We start from the raw sequence: 19,855 nt of genomic DNA, 5'->3' as shown, positions 1-19,855 counted from the left end.
ACATCATTATTAAGCAAAAGTTGATAAACTCTGATCTTGGTTACTGGTGAAGACTTTCTGTTTCCCATGATCAAGTTTATCCTCCCTCGCTCCACCTCCTCACTTTCTTTTAGCCCCTGCAAATCAGAACAGATGTGAAAACCACATCCTGTATCAAGGACCCATGAACGAGAAGATAATGAGTTATTAGAAGAAATAGTGTAAATACCTGCTGAAGATGGCTTCACTTTGCCATCTTTGATATCCAGCAGATATTTTGGGAAGCTTCTCTTCCAGTGCCCTTTGTCATTGCAATAAAAGCAATTTGCATCCTTTGGATCAGAAACATGGGGAATGGTAGCATTGGGCTTAGCCTTTGGGCCATTACTAGATGACCCAGCTTGAGCCTTGTTCTTCCAGTTTTGTTTAGGAGGACCTTTCCTCTTTTTCCCCTTTCCCTGTCCAATAGCCAAGACAGGGGCACTTGCAGGAGTGGAGGCTATACTTTTATCCTTCATCCCTGCTTCAGCTGTCTGCAACAAATTGTGCAATTGGGCCAGTGTCTGATCAGTGTTGTTCAAATGGTAAGTTAGGATAAACTGACCATAACAATCGGGTAATGAGTTCAAGACCATGTCAATGGCCAATTCCTCATCAAATTGAATGTTGAGCTTGACCAAACGCTCTATGTAGCATTGCATTCTTTGCACATGACTAACAACCGAATCCCCTTCCTTCATCTTGCAAGCCATAAGTGACTTGACTACCTCAAACTTTTCTTGACGAGCTCGCTTATGGTATTTCTCCATAAGGTCCTTGTTCACCTCAAAGGGCTAGTAGTCCTCATAGTACCTCTGCAGTTCTGGGGACATGGTTGCGACCATGATGCATGCCACTTTGGTGGCATCGTCATAATGCTTCTTGTAGGCAGCATATTCTTCAGGAGTAGCTTTAGATTCATCAATTTCTTTGAGCTCCTTTTCAAGGACATATTCTTTGTCCTCAAAACGAAGCGCCATCTTGATGTTACGCATCCAATCGTTATAGTTAGAGCCATCCATAATGACTTTGGAGCAAATGTTGAGCAAAGAGAAGTTGTGGTTGGAGGATGAAGAAGCAGAAGTGTTTCCAGGAGTAGACATCTGAAAAGAAAGAAAGTTTTAGTTAGATTTCAAGATACCTCAATATAATAACCCAAAGATACAATATCAAGGTTAGGATCCAACTATGAAGATTCACAACTTGGAAATGGGATGCCGAGATCCAAGTGTAAATTTCATAAAGGTATGTGAATGACGATTCACCAATTCCACCATTAGACGAAACAAACGAAGTGAAATTCCTAATTCCTTTTGAGATACATTGAAACTATTCAATGACATGTTTTAATCTCAGATTATGCTCTTCTATTTGTGACTGGGATGCCGAGGATCACAAACAAGATGTGAATAACCATGCAAATGTGCTTGGTAACCTCATTGTCTTTATCATTAACTATTGATGTGCCGGTGAACCACACACGCTCCACCAAAATGACAATTATGAGATACCCATTACTACTCTTTATTAGTTCCTATTAGTGTGTCGGTAATCCACACACGCTCCACTAACGACCAATAAAGCATAATGTGTAATTTCATGGATTAACATACTTTTCACATTTTTCCTAAAGTAACTAGAGTTGGGATTTTGTAAAATAATGTTCTAGTACTTTCTTTAATAACATTATACTTTTAATGAGATGTAGTTGTCCTATCAAACCCGTTCTGCTAACGACCCTCCACTAATCAAGGAAGCGGTGGGTGAGAGTGGACACCCATTCAACTACCATTTTATAGGCAATTTCCTTATACCCCCTTTATAGACTAGCTTCGTGAATGAGGCATACCAGCGATTTGACTGACCATATTCTTATACATATATAATATTTAACTTTTAATTATAATACATATATAAGATGCGTTTTAAACTTTTTAAAACTTTAAGGTTTATATATAAATTTCGAAAATTAAGCCATTAATTTTAAATTTAGAAATAAACCAAATAACCAGATTTAATATTTATCTATTAATTAACTTTTAATTAATTTATTAAATCTTGTAAGGATTATCTAATTAAATTAAACAATTAATTTAATACTAATCCATATCCCTTCTAGATTTCGAAAATATGGGGATAGGATAATTTCCTTATTTTTCTCAATTATCCAATAAGGCAACAATTATCCAAAAACAAGAAACCCTAAATTACCATGTAAATTTCGAAAATTAAGGGAGGAGGCTAGGGTTTTTCAAAACCCTAACCCTAATTTCGATTAGGGTTCATGGAGGCTAGGGTTTTTCGAAAACCCTTTGATCCAAAACCCTAAAAATCGAAAATTTTGGCCTTTGGGGTTTAATAGCTATAAACCCTGATTTGCAATTCAACCATTATAGCAATTCAATTTAAAACAAACAATGGCTCTGATACCACTGATGGGTTTTAAGTAAAACAAATAAACTAGAAAACAATTCCTAAGTTCACATGCAACCTACTTTGGATCTATGTTTTAACTATTGAACATATAACTTTGAATTGCAAAACAAGAACCCTAGAGGAGGAGGCTATTTTCGAAAATAACTAATTAGGGTTTAAGAGTTACATACCTTTCAATTGTTATAGTAAATAATTGATAATCCTCTTGAACTTGATCTTCTTGGAAGCCTAGCACCACAAATGTAATGCCTCTAATGGAATCACACCCAAGAACTAGCAAGAAGGAAACTAGAAGGAGAGAGAGAGAGAGAGAGAGAGAGAGAGAGAGAGAGAGAGAAAGAGAGAGAGAGTAGGGTATGCAATTTTGGCCCTAGGGTTTCACCAAAGTAAGAGTGGCCAATTTTGGGAGCCAGGAGGCTCCTTATATAGCTGAGGGATCTAGGGTTTAGGGAAAACCCTAATACTCCTTTGCTTGGGGCCTAAGCTTATCCAAGGGCCTTATCCAAGCCCCTTGGACGAAATCATTAGGGTTTCCCCTATGAATTTCGTCCACCTCCTTCCAAGGAGGTTCTGGAGCCTTCCACTCAACTATTTGATAATTGCAAACTAGTCCCTGCACTTTATAATTAATACTTTTAACCCCAAAATTAATTCTGATTAATTTCTTGCTAACTATTAATTAAACATAATGATTTCTAATTAATATATTAATCTTTTAACATATTAATAAATCATTTATATTAATTATTAATCTTATAATAAATTAATATCTCTCCTTTCATAATTTCCTTGTCCAGTTGCTAGGTTTGAGGGCAACCCAAAAGGACTGTGCTGCTATCAATTCAAGTACATTCCAATTATAGTTATGGGCTTAGACACCTAATCCAACACTTTGTAAACAAGCACAAGGGTAACATCAAAGGGGACATGAAGTTCTTCTCGGATATGATTTTGTGGTATATCCAAGTTCGCAAGGTTCTGCTGGGCATAATTCCAAAAGTTTTTGAAGTGCAGAAGCGAACTCAGCATTGAAGAACTCTTGCCTCAATCGACGCAAAGGGGGAGATTGTTGAGTATTTTAGTGTTGCGTCTTTTGGGCCTTTACTAATCGTGTCATTGTAAACCCTAGACAGCCTCTACAGTAGCAGTTCTTCATCAAGCTCTTCTGAGGCTGTGACTTTTAATCATTTGACATATTGTTAATGGGGATCTAGAGCTCAAAAGAGCTTAACAAAGGGTCTTAACACATGTAAGACTCCATAAGCACCTCAAAGATTGCATTTTTATGGACAAATGGACCAAAAGAACCCTAGATCTACCAAGAATCACTTCTAGAGTGAATCAAGAAGCTCATCAATCACTCAAAGTACTCAAAAAGCATAAAATAGCAACATAACTAGATCTAGCATCAAAGATTAGCAAGATGTGAGCTTTTTCCCTCAAAAGGCTAGCAAATGACGAGCTAATCCCGGATCCTCAAGCTCCAAGCACAACTCCAAGTGGTTCACTTCTTCTTCTCCTTCACAAAGCACCAACAAACACTCTTTATGGCTCAAAACTCTCAAGAACACACTAGGGTTTCGATTTCTAGACAAAGGGAGGTGGAGGCTGTTTAAACACGACCAAATGAGGCTATCATGAGGCTTAAATAGGGTGCAATACCCTGGAAATTAGGGTGTCATTAATCCACACGTACACCATGCGTACTCCACGTACACCCAACATACGTGGACTGAATGCGCGATCAAAATCAGGCTAGTACGTTAAGCGTACCACCTGGTACGCCCCACGTACTAGCTTAAGGACCAACTTTGCAACTTTTTAGATAAAGAGGTTAAATATGAAACTTATCAAATTCAAGTGGTACAAATAGCCTTGATAAAGTTCACCAACATAACTTTTTCTTTAGTCAAATAACGTCATCTTCGTTTCTTAATAAGCGCTTGGTTAAAATCCTTCAAGCTCCCAATGTCATGGCCACCCTTTTCTTTAGAAGCAAGGATCATATTCCAATTAACAAAATGGATTTTCCGATTTAACCCATCTCCATCTTAGAAAAATCTATGTTGTAGAGATCCCAACAAATTATTAGTAGTGTATGACATAGAACTAAAGACATATAATAAATACCAAGAGGTTGAAAACTGATTTTAGAATAACTGATCTACCACCAATAGAAAGGATTTTTACTTTCTAATTAAACAATTCATTCTGAACTCTATCAATAACAACTTGCCAACTTTGCACCCTATCCATATTGTTTCCAATCAGAATACCAATATACACAAAAGGAAATTCTTATGCTCAACACACTGTTAAAATTTCAAACTTCTCCACATTATCAACGTGAAGACCAATGACATATAAATTGTATATATCTAAGTTCCCTTTCAAGCTAGAGACCAAGTAAAAGCATACTAACCTAGTAATAATGTTTGGGATGTTATCACGAGACCATTCCCCAACAAGTAACATATCATCAACATAACATATGAGAAAATATGAATTACTAGACCCAACCCCGACACCTTTAAACATATAAGCATCCATAACATCTTTCACTGTCACATATAACCCTTTTATAGCCATAATGAATATGAACGGAGATAATGATCAAATAGCCCTATATAATGTGTATATAATACGTCTTAACCACTTCTAATCATGCTCAAATAACTCTTATTTAATTCATGTTTTAATACTCAAAGGTCTTAATATCTCATGGATTCAAGGATGCATAGACGAAGACATCAATCATCCACTTTAAGTCTTAACTCATCATGGGCGTAACCATTGGATATAAAGGATTATGAATAAAATTACCCTATATAACTTATATATATATATATATATATATATATATATATATATATATATATGACATTTAATTGAAAAACTATGATATTAGGCCATTCAAATGTCCAGTTCGAACATGAAAGAACTTTTTGAATGCTTTTATTAGGTGAATATATATATATATATATATATATATATATATATTCACCTAATAAAAGCATTCAAAAAGTTCTTTCATGTTCGAACTGGACATTTGAATGGCCTAATATCATAGTTTTTCAATTAAATGTCATATTTAAGTTATTTTTATCATATCTACTTATTAACCATGCTTTTTTTAATTTTCCCGATTGATTTGAGAAAAGACGAAGCATTTTCTCAAAATTTCAAAAATGTTCATCGAAGCTCAGAGCTATTCTTAAATTCTGGAATAATTTTCTTTCATCCGAAATCCAGAATCCATAATGACATTTCGAAATGTATTTTTTTTTGTTGGAAAAACATTTTTTTTTCGGTATGAAATTGATATATTCTGGACAAAATAATAAGTTTCCAAAAACACAAAAAAAAAACTTGGTAAGTTTTTATTAACAAGCATGTTCATGACTCTTAGTTTAGTGAACAATAAAATACCATTTTTTAATGGGAAATTGAGCAAACTAACCATTATAAACGAGGTTTTCAAATAAAATAACAATATTTTTTCAGTTTTTGAAAAATAACTACTTTCTTCAGAATGCCTAATTCCGGAGTACTGTTCATCTTTCTTTTTTTCAAAGAATTTTTTTTTGTTTATTTTGGGATTATGAATGTTACATTTCGTAATGTTTAATGCCAACGGTTTTCAATAAAATGTCTAATTTTATGTACTATATTGTATATAGTTCATATTATTATGTTTGTTTAATTATTTGTTAAATTAAGAAAAAAATGATTTTTTTTCTTGAAATTCCGGAATTGTTCTTCGAATCTCGGACTTGTTCTTGATTTTTTTTTTGAAATCTAAAATTTTATCCGGAATTAGGCATTCAAGAGTACTGTTCATATTCTGAAATTTAGTACGGAATTCAGAATGCAATTCCAGAGTTAGTCAAAAAAATATATTTTTTTTGCGTCTAGGATACCTCATTCCGGACAAGGTGACTATTTTTGCATATATATATATATATATATATATATATATATATATATATATATATATACTAAAAAATGGTTAGATTACTTAATTTCATTGGTTAAATTACTTAATTTCCCTTATTTAATCGTTACAAAGAGAGGTTGGAAACTTAAACCGGTTAAATTACTTAATTTCCCTTATTTAATCGTTACAAAGAGAGGTTGGAAACTTAAACCGGCTAACTTGTACCCTTAATTTCATGGGGTGGTTTTAGAAATTTGGTAAACCAGAAGGGTAATTCAAGCAACTTCTTGCGTTATTCAGGGGATCCCCCCTTAAAGTTGGAAGGACCTCCGATGTAAGGCGTCGGTGGTCTTCGGAGATTCGAAGACGCTGTCCCCAGCGCGATCGCCATTGCGACCGCCATCGCCGTAGTCTATACCATTCTCATGCCGGTAGTGTATGTAGCGTTTCCTTATATCTCTCTCGTATAATGGTGATGGAGATAAATAGGAAATATGACGGAGATCTTGTGAGGCTGAAATGCGCGGTTCAAAACTACGATTGGGGTCGAACTGGACACGAATCACTTGTTGCGAGGCTGTTATTGAGAAATTCTATTGATGAAATCGAAGAAAGCAAACATTACGCTGAGTTTTGGATGGGAACTCATGCCTCCGGGCCATCGTTTCTAGTCGACGATAAGGGGATCGGGAATGTGAGTTTGAAGTCTTGGATTTCGAAGAATCCTGAGGTTTTAGGTGATACTGTTGTTGATAAGTGGGGAGTTGATCTTCCCTTCATGTTCAAGGTGATTGCCAATTCCTCCTTTATGGTCTGTTTATGTTTGAATCTGCCGTTTTTAATAAGTGGGTAGTTGATCTTCCTTTAGCAGATTTGTTTTCAATTGTAATTAAGAAGGTAACAGGAAATTGTTGAGGTATTTCCTTAAGCTTTTAGGTATGATTACCTACAATCACTACAATCAATTGGTATTGATTTCATTTAAAGTTGCTAAAGATCCAAAATTAGGTTTAGTGGAACACTTGCAATTACATCATCAGTCTATTTGGTACTTCCGTTTGATTCTATTTTACCATGCTCTGTAAATTCAGTCAACTACAATCAAGGTGTAAACTGTAAAGTTATTACATTTTGAACTGTTAAGAACTTTGATGCTGTATTATACTCATTATAGATTATACCATATAATTGTAGCTAATAGACACAAACTTTGCTTCAGGTTCTTTCAGTTGCAAGGGCATTGTCAATACAGGCTCATCCTGACAAAGAATTGGCAGGGTTCCTTCGTATGTTGAAGCCAAACGTGTATAAAGATGCAAACCACAAGCCTGAAATGGTTTTGGCATTAACAGAGTTTGAGGCCTTATGTGGGTTCGTTACTTTTGAGGTAAAAATAATCTCTTCTATAACCTCATTCCAGTATTCATTTTCTCCTTTATTTGTCTAATTGAGTGCATGATAACTTGACTTGGTCAACATCTTTAAACTTTACATGATATGATATAACTTACTCACAGAGACTTGTGATTTATAGGAGCTTGAAGATGTGCTTGAAAATGTTCCTGAGATCAAGGAAGTGGTTGGTGTTGCATATGCATACCAAGTTTTACCTCTCAATGAGCAAGATAAGGGGGCAAAAGAAATGCAATTTCTTCAATCAATATTCATTAAACTCATGTCATCTGAAAGTGAGGTCATTTCTGCTGTAGTTTCCAAATTAATCACTCGGCTAAACATGGAAAAAAAGGTACTTCAAAGTTAAAATCCATTCTGTTTATTGCTATTGGCGTAATGCTTAACTTTATTTAAGCTATGTTTGGCATACTAGATGAAAAACTAGCTGCCAGCTGAAAAACTAGCTGCAAGCTTATAGTTTGGTATAAACTAACTTATAATGTTTTCTATAATTAGTTAAGGGTATATTTGGAATATTTTAATAAAGCTCTTGAAAAGCTAGTCTAAGGCTATGTTTGGCAGACTAGCTAAAAAGCTAGTTGTTTGCGGAAAAGCTAGCTGCTAGCTTATAAGCTAGCTGACAAAAAATAACATTTGGTAAAAATAGCTGATAAGCTAGTTGAAAGATATAAAATGACATAAAAGGACATTAGAAGAATATGTTTATTTATAATTAATTGGGTAAATTCGGAAGATTTTAAAAAAGCTCCTGAAAAGCTAGTCTAAGGCTGTGTTTGGAGCGCCACGTGTAGCTGATAAGCTAGCTTATTTTTTGAGCTTTTTAAGATGTCATGTTTGGCAAGCCAAAAAGTAGCTTATAAGCTAACTTGTAGGCTAGCTTTTTAAAAAGCTACTTAGACTAGCTTTTTAAAAGCTTTTTTAAAATTTTCCAAATATACCGCTTAATTAATTATAGAAACACATTATTTTAAATGTCCTTTTAAGTCATTTTATATTTTCCAGCTAGTTTTACCAAATGACATTTTTTATCCGCTAGTTTTTCAGCTATCAGCTAGCGTTTTATTTAACAACTAACTTTTCAACTATCAGCTAGCTTTTTAGCTAACTGCTAGCTTTTCAGGTAGTACGCCAAACATAGTCTAAGTAGCTTTTAAAAAGCTAGCTTATCAGCTACTTTTTGGCTTGCCAAACACGACAATTTAAAAAAGTTTGAAAAATAAGTTAACTTATTAGCGCCAAACACAATCTTATATATCTTGTTCTTGTTTATTTTTTAACTTCTACTATTCATAATAACCAATTCCATCACATTATACTAACAAGTTGTAATTCTTTTGATCGTTAAATAGACAAGACAGTTAACTAGCAAGGAATCCCTAGCATTAAAGCTAGAAGAACAACACCCAAGTGACATTGGTGTCATAGCATCTTTTCTCTTCAATCACATTAAATTGAAACCCGGTGAAGCTTTATACATAGCATCAAATGAACCCCATGCCTATTTAAGTGGTGATTGTGTTGAGTGCATGGCAAATTCAGATAATGTTGTACGTGCTGGCCTTACTCCAAAAAATCGTGATGTAAAAATCCTTTGTGCAATGCTTACTTATAAACAGGTGATTCTACATTCTACAATATAACCAAACCTTTCATATTCTTTAAATGATAACTATTTGTTTTTTTTTTATATTTTTTTTGGTTTCCTTATAATTTAGGGGTCACCACAAATCTTAAAGGGGGTCCCAGTAAACGCATACACCACAAGATACAATCCTCCATTTGAGGAATTCGAGGTGGAACGTTGCATACTCAACCAAGGAGCATCAGTCGTTTTTCCACCTGTCCCGGGCCCATCTATTTTCTTAATCCATTCAGGACAAGGATCGATGTACACGTCAGCGTCCATGTCATCTTCACCTTCGTCCTTGCTGTCACCCTCATCATCATTATCCCCATCATCATCGTCATCATCAGCGTCATCACCATCTTCCACGTCATCATCTGAGGACATGGTTTGTGGAGGAGATGTGTTTTTTGCTCCTGCGAACACTGAGGTTCATGTGAGTACAGAATCTGAGTTGCATATGTATAGAGCGGGAGTTAACCACTTGATGTTTTCAAAATTATCGACATGACATTCAGGAGTTGGTATGTACATGTGTGTATTGTTGGTTTTTTGTAATTTTTTTTTATAGTAAAAGCGATATATAGGTTGTCAAAAAATGAAAAGATTAGTGTATAAGATCTAGTCGTATTCGTTATTTTTTTGATGTTTGTTCTTGTATTGTTTAATAAACTTGTAATGACAATTAGTGTATGTATGGATTTTTTTGTGATTAGTCATGTGGAAGAATGGGAAGTCATACTCGTTGGCATGTAGTTTGGCAGGCGTTTATTACTGGGATTTTAAACAATGTCTTAAGGTGTTCTTAAATGAACCCAAAATACTGGTTTTATGTGTGTTGAACCCCACATCATGCTAAGCACTTCTAAATGGATCTACCCATATCGGAATCTCACAAATTAATAGAATAGATGTGCAACAAAACCAAAAACTGAAACCCTAATTGTTTTGGAAAACATGTTTTCATTAGCCCATTGTTGCATTATTGTTAGCCCAAAAATGTTAGTTCTTATTTCCTTGTAATTTGTAAGTATGATTTTGCTTAATGAGAGTCTTGATTATGGGAAAATACCAAGTCTAATATGATATCATATAATTGATCTTCTCTTTCTTTCTTTCTTGATCCTTGACTACCCTAATCGCCAACATCCTCCTTTCCCCGCCTCATCACCATCGGCGAAATCCAACTGATTCCATTGTTTTATGTCTTTTTTTTCTGTACTTCTCCCTAACAATCTATTCGATCTCTCTCCCCCTACTGTAATGGCCGAGAACCCTCCCTCCACTACAAACCAATTCTCAACTGTCCTATGGCAGCCTTCACGGTTGCCTTGGTAGGCCCTCCCCACTATTCTGGGCCACGTACAAATCTCTTACTGCTCCCTAATAGCAACCCTAGTATTCGTCTGCACAACAACTGTAAGATCAAACCTTATAATTTGATGAGTCAAATTTCTATTACGCTGATTACATTATCAACGACATCAGGTGCTGGTCAAGCTTAAACACAACATTCTATGTTTCTTTGGTGGCATTTTTGGTGTGTTTGCAAGAAGAAGAAGTTGGTGAGCAAGCCTTGGATGTGGTTGAGCTTCAAGATCCTGAATCTACATCATCTTAGGAGGCTTTTGGAGGTGAAAAGCTCCTACTTTGTTAATCTTTTTGATACATAGAGTTAGGGTTTGTTTATAAGCTCATTTGTGGTCCATGGATTCTCTTTTGTGAGTTTGGGCAACTCTAGAAGCTTGTAATGCTAGATCTTAGTTCCTTTGGTGTGTCAGAGGCATAAAAATGATATCTTGATGATTGTTATGGCACCATGCATGAATATAGGTCCTTAAAGTGAGTCTTAAAGGAAAAAATGGGATGTTGGGCTCCCATAAGGCATGCAAAGGCATAAAGTTGCCAACTTTATGCCCTAGGACCCCTTAAATGATCGTGATGTGGAAGTTGACGAAGTGACTGCATGGATTAAGCACTTAATGGATGAAAGTGCTTAACATCTTAGTACACTGGGCGTACTAAGATGTACGCCACACGTAATGCTTGAGGATCGAGTACACTAAGCGTATTGATGTTACACTGCGCGTATGCCCAGTGGGCCGTTGGTCAATTATTGGACTTTTGGGACTTTTGGGCCTTGGCCTGTTTAGGATAGGCAGGCCCAGTTTTCTGTTGTGGACCTTATGTGTCATGGTTTGGGCCTTTTGGGCCATAGAGCCCGTTATTGTGGATGAGTCGAATACGGTTAGGCCCATTATAGGAAAGGCGATTGGGGCATATTTTAGGAGTTGGACTTAGGGTTTTGGCTCATGTTTTGGGTCTGTGACCTAATTATGATTAGGTTAATTTGAGTATATTCATTGTGAGATTATCGGATCGGTAGTCGAGCAGTTAGTATTTACCACCAGACCAAGGTGAGACTTCTTACTATATCCATGGGTCGAAGGCACAACTGTCGGCCCATTACTTGTCATGTGGAATGATAATTTTCTATGTGGTTGCTTGTCTGAAAGACCTCAGGGGTAGCCCGTGGCACTTATATGGAAGACCATGGGGGTAGCCCATGACACTTGGATATCAGACCATGGGGGTAGCCGATGACATTTCAAGGGAAAAAGACCATGGAGGTAGCCCGTGGCAATTGTTTGTATGTTATCTGGTATTTTGGGGAAACTCATTAAGCTTTTGCTTACAATTTGTATTGTGGCTTCAAGTACTTCCGATACTAAAGGGAAGGGTCCGACTTGATGGTGCAACGTTCACTCTCCACTATTTTCCGCACTTACTGATGTTGTTACTCTGATAATTTGACATGTTTATTTTGTAATGGATTTTGGAAAAAAATTATGGCTGTAATTCTTAATTGAAAATGAAAAATTTTTATCCGGTTTTTGGGTTGTTACAAGTTGGTATCAGAGCCTTGGTTTGAGGGATTCGGGCACACTCTCAGGTGGGTTAGAACTCAAACTGAGGAAATGATAATCTTTTCAAAAGAAAAAGAATCGAAGTTTTCTAAAAAAAGGTTTTCTTAAGTAAAAAGGGAAAGTGCAATGCGTGCGATCGGACGAGCTCAAGTAAGTGTTTCCCAAAATTAACCATGCTTATGTATTGCGATTAGTATGATTTATATGTGAAGTGCATGCTAGAGTAGGGCTAACGATACCTGCAGGGATTATGTGATAGAATTACCTGATTTGTGTGATGCCTTATAGCCTAGGAAAATTGGATGCCATATATTTCTTGGAATCGATGTTGACTCTGTATTTGCTAAGTGTATGCTTTCAAATTTATATACAATTAGGATTACATAGCCCTAGAATGATGGATTCTACCTCATTTCCCGTTCCTTGTTTCGTTGTGGACTTAGGGTAGAAAGTTTATTTGACAGTCTATGTGATTCTATTTGTGTATAACTTGCATGCATAAGGCAACCTGCGGTGTTGATTAAGGTTTCTGATTTTGTGAGGATTGAGAAATCCTAGAAGAGTCTAGGATATGTGTGTGCTGTGTTGTATGAGTTATGTTTTTTAGTATAGTTGGGTGAATTAGAGGTATCAGGTATGACCTTAAGGAAGGTACAGATAGGTGTGGAAGGTAGTATTGGGCCCGTACTACTGAAAGCACATGATCCGTACCCGAGACAAGAGCAGACCTAGAAACTCTAAGGAGTTAGGTGAGGAGGATTCCCTTCGAACCTCTTTATCGATTGTTTCTATGTTGTATTTTCAGTTGAGGATGGTGATGAATACACGAGGAGGTTCAGGTTCGGGTTCAGGTTCTAGTGCGGAACTGGTGATGACTCGAACTCCCTCGTTCCGGGAGTTCAAGGTGTGCGGAGTGCCTGAGTTCTTTGGGGCTAAGGACCCCATTGCTAGCCGTCGTTGGATCGCTGACATGGAGAATGCTCAACACACGAGATTTTTCCCCAAGGCGGCAAAGATGGGATTCGTGTCCTGCTTACTGAGGGACCGAGCGTGGGACTGGTGGGAGGAGGTTATTCGAGCGGTTGGTACGTAGGTTGTTACAGTGATGACTTGGGAGGACTTTGTGCAGAGGTTCTATCAGGAGTTTGCACTGGCCATTGAGCTGCAACAGCTGGTGAGGGAGTTCCAGGACCTTCACCAGACTACAGAGACTGTGGCGGAGATCACCGCCAAATTCATGGAGAGGGCATTGCTAGTTCCGCAGTATGTTGCGGATGAGGAGATGAGGAAGACGAGAGATCATGCCATGCTGAGGGATGATATCAGGGAGTTCTTGAGTTTCTCAGGCTACAAGACCCTGAATGATATGATTGAGAATTCTCATGAGCGGGAAATCGAGTTGGAGCTCCGGCCGAAGCGGAAGTTGGAGCAGGTGCAGGCAACAGTGGTCCAGGACAAGAAGTCCATGACCTCCGATACTTCTAGTAGAGGCCAGCAGGGCCGGGGCCGTTATGCCAAGTGCGGCAAGCTTCATAATGGGGCATGTCGTGTAGCAGGCTTGGTATGTTACAGTTGTGGTCAGTCGGGCCACATGAGCAGGGAGTGCCCCAAGAAGGGTTTGATTTGTTTTCACTGCACCCAGACCGACCATAAAAAGGCCGGTTGTCTGAGGTTGTCTGGGGGAGCAGTGGCGGCGCCTGCGCCAGCCACCTTGAAGATTACCGATGGACGTCAGGGCAAGGCGGAGACTCATGTGGTGAAGAGCAGAGCATTTCAGTTGACCACCGATGAGGCCCGAGCAGCGCCAGATGTAGTTAATAGTATGTGACTTAACTCTATCTTTTATTGTTTTCTTGTTATGCTTATATTTGTTATGATCTTTTATAGGGACCTTTTTGGTCAATGGGTTGTCGGTTCATGTTTTATTCGATTCGGGGGCTACCCGATCCTTTGCATCTCTTGCGCTCAACAAGAAGTTTCGAGACGCTCCAGGGAATTTGGAATCCCCTTTGGAGGTGGAGATCACGGATAATCGTACTGTGAGCGTTGCAAGGGTATTCCGAGGATGTGTTCTGAACATGTTCAGTGAGAGGTTTCCTATCGGTTTGGTACTGATCCCGTTAAGGGGATTGAAGGTGACCATCGGGATGGACTGGTTGGGGCCAAATGGGGCCGTGATTGATTGTGAGCGGCAGTTGGTGAGAGTTCGAACCCAAGTGGGGCAGAACTAGTCATTACCGGTGAGAGAGCTTCGCATGGGCCCGCTCTCTATTCAGCTGCGAGGGATAGGAGGCTTCTTCAGCAGGGTTGTTCTGGGTTTTTGGCTTATGTTTCAGATATGCGGGCTGAGGTCACGTCAGAGTTGAGCAGGGTACCCATTATGCGAGATTTTCCCGACGTCTTTCCCGAGGAGTTGCCGAGAGTGCCTCTCAAGCGGCAGGTTGAGTTTCGGATTGATTTGATGTTTGGTTTGACTCCGATAGTGAAGGCACCATATCGCCTAGCACCGCCTGAGATGTAGGAGTTATCTACACAGCTGCAGGAGCTGCTAGACAAGGGTTTTATCCGTCCGAGCAGTTCCCTATGGGGAGCACTGATCCTGTTCGAGAAAAAAAGGACGGGTCACACATGATGTGTATCGATTATCGGGAATTGAATAAGCTAACTGTGAAGAACCGTTACTCACTTCCGAGGATCGATGATTTACTTGATCAGCTTCAGGGTGCATCTTGGTTCTCCAAGATTGATCTTTGGTCCAGATACCATCAGATGAGGATCAGGGATGAGGATATACAGAAGAAAGCCTTTAGAACTCGTTATGGTCATTACGAGTTTGTGGTGATGCCTTTCGGGCTCACCAATGCACCAACAACGTTCATGGATCTCATGAACCGGGTTTGCAGGCCGATGCTGGTTCGGTCTGTGATTGTTTTCATTGATGATATTCTGGTCTACTCTAAGACCAATGAGCTGCATTATGCGGGAGGTTTTGGAGACCTTGAGGAAAGAGAGGCTTTATGCCAAATTCTCCAGATGCGAGTTTTGGTTGTGTGAGGTGCAGTTTTTGGGGCACATCATCAACCAGGGTGGTATCTTGGTGGACCCGACCAAGATCAATGCTGTGATGCGTTGGGAAGTTCCCAAAAATGCATCTGAGATTCAGAGTTTCTTGGGTCTTTTGGAGTATTATCGGAGATTTATTATGGACTTCTCCAAGATTGCAGTGCCTCTGACCTGCCTGAACAAGAAGAATGTGACCTTTCGGTGGGGTCCGGATCAGCAGTTGGCCTTCGAGACTTTGAGGCAGAGATTGTGCGAGGCCTCGTTTCTTGCATTACCTGAGGGATTGGATGATTTTGTGGTTTATTGTGACACTTTTATTTCGGGACGGGAGCTGTCCTTATGCAGAGAGGGCATGTGATTGCTTACGCCTCGAGGAAACTGAAGCCTCATGAGGCGAATTACCCCACACACGATTTGGAATTGGGGGCGTGGTGTTTGCCCTGAAAATATGGAGGCACTACTTGTACGTGGTCTGATGCACTATCTACACCGATCATAAGAGTTTGAAGTATTTGATGGATCAGCCGAGCTTGAATATGCGGCAACGGAGGTGGTTAGATGTAGTAAAAGACTATGACTGCGAGATTTTGTATCACCCCGGAAAGTCCAATGTGGTGGCCGATGCTTTGAGCCGTAAGGTGGTGTGATCATCGATCCAAGATATTTGTTTGAGGATGACTGTTACTTCACTTTTGATGGATTTGACCAAGGAGGCTCAAGTAGAAGGACTGAAAAAGGAAAATTGGAAGACTGATAGGATTAGAGGGAAAATTCCTGTTTTTGTTAGAGACAGTTGGGGGTTATTGACCCAGTGTGGTAGGGTCTGGGTTCTGGCATCAGGTGGGGTGAGATAGACGATTTTGGAGGAGGTGCATAAATCAAAGTTTTCTATCCACCCGGGGGGCACGAAGATGTACCGAGATTTGAGGTTGAGTTACTAGTGGCCCTGCATGAAAAGGGAAGTTGCTTGGTTTGTTGAGCGGTGTTTGACTTGTAGGAAGGTCAAAGCCAAACATCAGAGACCTCATGGCAAGGTGCAACAGTTACGCATCCCTATGTGGAAATGGGAGGAAATCACTATGGACTTCATCACCAAATTGCCCAGGGAGGCGCGGGATCTTGACTCTATTTTGGTCATTGTGGACAGGTTGACCAAGAGTGCCCATTTTATTCCGATTGCCGGCAATATATTTGCAGAAAAGTTAGCGGATATCTATGTTCGGGAGGTGGTAGTCAGGCATGGGGTGCCGGTATCTGTGGTCTCGGACCGCGATGTTCGTTTCACCTCCAGACTTTGGAGGAAGTTCCATGAGGAGTTAGGCACTCAATTGCATTTCAGTACAACATACCACCCCCAGACCGACGGTCAGAGCGACCGGACGATCCAAATGCTCGAGGATATGCTTATGTCTTGTGTGCCGGATTTTGGATGGAGTTGGGATACTTACCTTCCACTGGCAGAGTTCTCCTACAACAACAGTTATCATGTTAGTATTGATCGACCACCATTCGATATGTTGTATGGAAGGAGGTGTAGGACACCGATTTGTTGGGGAGAGGTCGGATATCGGGTCATGGGAAGCACTGAGGTAGTGCTTAAGATCACTGAGTTGATTCAGCAGGTGCATGACAGGTTGCGGGTCACATAGAGTCGCTAGAAGAGTAGACCGTCATCGTTCAGACATCGAGTTTTAGGTGGGAGACTTTGTGTTGATGAAGGTGTCACCTTGGAATGGTGTCATCCGATTTCGGAAGAGGGGAAAGCTGGGTGTGACATCCCAATTTTTACGGCTAGAAAAGACCGATTTCGTTTATGCTTTTTAATAAAAATCAGAGTAACTTCTTAAGAAAAGTATTGCGGAATTTGTTCCCAAAACAAAATATGATATAAATTTTATCAAAGCATTTCTTAAAGAAATGTATTTCCATTACATTAAAAAAATTCGGGATGTCAATCATCGATACAGACCATAATCATAAACTAAAAAGAAATAAACATCTTACGCCACAAAACACTATCTGGCCTCAAATCCGTAATCTCTCGTCAAATTATCCAACTATGCTTTTGCCACTACCTGTAATACAAGAAATTGAGTGGGTCAGGCTGGGGAGCCTGGTGAGCATATAGGGTTTTCAACCCACAATAATAAGTTCATTATTTATTTTCATCAAATTACTAACCCGATTACCCGTTCCCGTTATCCTCACTTTACGTCCCTAGAGCATCTATTATAAGGGACCTATCCTAAGGAATTTCATCGGGATGGACACTACTGCTAAGGGGGTTCCTCAGCCATATGTGTCCGTAAGGCAACCATGGGGGGGATGGAGTACACCGGTGAACACTTCGTTCACAAACACCTACAGGTTGCGAGCCTGCTAGCGTTCCACTGGACTTCCTAGAAAAGTCCGTGGTCGTCATCCATACTCCGCTAGATGACTGGAACAACGTCAACATTGATGTCTCTCATCATTTTATTTCACCACACCAACTATTTTATCTACCAATGTTCTACCCAACATATTCGTAGATATAAAATACATACATGGTCCAGATCTGTAAAATAAAGCTTACATCTTTTATCCAGCATAACTTTTAAAGCATAAAATACATATATAGTCCAGATCTGAAGGAAAGAGGTTCAGATCTTTCATCCAACATAGATATCAAAGTATACAGTTTAGATATGAAGAAAAAGTTTAGATCTGAGATGAGAAAGTGTAGATCTGAAGGAAAAAGTTTCATATCTGAAAGAAAGAAGTTCAGATCTTTCATCCAACATAGATCTCAAAGTATACAGTTTAGATATGAAGAAAAAGTTTAGATCTGAGATGAAAAAGTGTAGATCTAAAGGAAAAAGTTTCAGATCTGAAAGAAAGAAGTTTAGATCTTTCATCCAACAAACATCTCAGGTAAACAGATAACATATATATACACATAGCACATAATTAATATAAAATACTTTATATATATGTGTAAGATGAAAGTGACTATACACTCACCTGATACGGAGTGATCCGGACATCACCTCGCTTCTAAAAATAATCTTCTTTGACGAAACCGAGAAGTTTGCTTGAAAACCGGGCTCCGCGCGGGCAGAGTTTCAAACCGAAAAACTCTTTTTCTAAGAGACTCTGGGCTCTCCGAGGCTTTCTTCAAGTGCTAGGGAAGTTTCCTAGGCTTTTGGGGGATTTTGGGGAGTTAGAGAGAGAGTTTAGAGAGAGAAAATGAAGGTTGAAGGTGTGAGAGAAGTGTTGAACCCGACACCTCTATTTATAGGCTGTGAAACAGCTCTACTCGACGAGTTGGTACTTCTACTCGTCGAGTCCAGGCTAGGTGTCACCATTCTGGTGGCAGAACGTGGGTGGCCCACATTGTGCCACGTCACCCCTTTGGCAGCAGCACCCTGCCGACTTCTAAACCCCGTAACTTTGTCATACGGGCTCCGTTTTTCATGGTCTTTATATCCATGCGTAGGTAAAACAAGATCTACAACTTTCCTTTTGACTCTGTCGACTAATTCTCGATCGATCTTAAATTTAGCAGTAGGAGGAGATTATACTGTTAAATGACCGCGAAGAATTCGTAACTCCTTCATACAGACTCCGTTTTCGTCTGTCTTTTTACCGTTGAGTTCCTATTAATGAGATCTTCAACTCTCATTTAGGCCGCATAAGCCAAAAACCGCTTGAACTAAAATTCGAGTTTCGGGCCGTGCACTGCTAAGCCGAATCTTAGAAAAATCATAACTTACTCATACGAAGTCAGATTTGGGCGTTCTTTTTATGGATGTTCTCGGTTTAACATATTCTACGACTTTGGTTTAGATTACTAAGGCCAAAAAGTCTTCTATCGTAAATTCACTTTTTACGCTTCCTGGTGTCGCGCCGGTTCCATCGTGAAAGTTCGACGGGTCATAACTTCTTCGTTATAACTCGGATTTCGGCGTTCTTTATATCACTGAAATCCTTGTTTCGACCACTACAAATTTATGTAAAGATATCGGGTTTATCTCACACTTTAATTTTGACGCTTATTTTTATCCTTTATTTATTATAAATTTTATAAATAAATAATAAGCATATAAATTCACATAATACTCAAATATTTCATCTTTATTACTTCAAAAAGAGTTACAATAGTTAACCTAGACAATTTGATCATCTAATAATGCTTAGCCCAGAAACGCGGGCATTACAATTCTCTCCCCCTTAGGATGATTCCGTCCTCAGAATCATGCATCAACAAACAAATGCGGATAGCGACTCACCATGTCACTCTCCGTTTCTCAGGTGAGATTCGGCCGATTCGAATGTTTCCATCGGACTAGCACTAAGTCGACCATCTTGCGTCGTAACTTCTTAGTCTTATGGTCAACAATTGCCTCGGGCTCTTCGATCAGCCTCTTATTCTCATCCATCCTTAACTCTGAG

The 19,855-nt window shown here is 39.0% G+C and overlaps 1 protein-coding gene across 1 annotated transcript; it reads left to right on the top strand.

The window, feature by feature from the left end:
- The first annotated feature begins 6,676 nt into the window (after positions 1-6,676).
- Positions 6,677-10,146, top strand: LOC145108999 (mannose-6-phosphate isomerase 1-like). The gene is made up of 5 exons (XM_079046097.1): positions 6,677-7,178; positions 7,611-7,778; positions 7,926-8,138; positions 9,157-9,423; positions 9,523-10,146. Exons 1-5 carry the CDS (start codon positions 6,861-6,863, stop codon positions 9,940-9,942), a joined length of 1,386 nt encoding a protein of 461 aa, XP_078902223.1. The 5' UTR covers positions 6,677-6,860; the 3' UTR covers positions 9,943-10,146.
- Positions 10,147-19,855: the final 9,709 nt, after the last annotated feature.

The sequence above is a fragment of the Lactuca virosa genome, chromosome 4 (assembly GCF_052849685.1).
Source record: "Lactuca virosa cultivar CGN04683 chromosome 4, Lactuca_virosa_CGN04683_v6, whole genome shotgun sequence".
NCBI lineage: Eukaryota > Viridiplantae > Streptophyta > Magnoliopsida > Asterales > Asteraceae > Lactuca > Lactuca virosa.
Note: the sequence above shows the minus strand (reverse complement) of the source record. Positions and strands in the feature narration are given on the sequence as shown.

What these genes read in the sequence shown, in the direction of transcription:
- LOC145108999 (XM_079046097.1), top strand. Translation starts at nt 6,861, where the DNA reads ATGGTGATGGAGATAAATAGGAAATATGACGGAGATCTTGTGAGGCTG. An exon ending in ATCTTCCCTTCATGTTCAAG is followed by an intron (nt 7,179 to 7,610) that starts GTGATTGCCAAT and finishes ACTTTGCTTCAG; the next exon opens with GTTCTTTCAGTTGCAAGGGC. An exon ending in GTGGGTTCGTTACTTTTGAG is followed by an intron (nt 7,779 to 7,925) that starts GTAAAAATAATC and finishes TGTGATTTATAG; the next exon opens with GAGCTTGAAGATGTGCTTGA.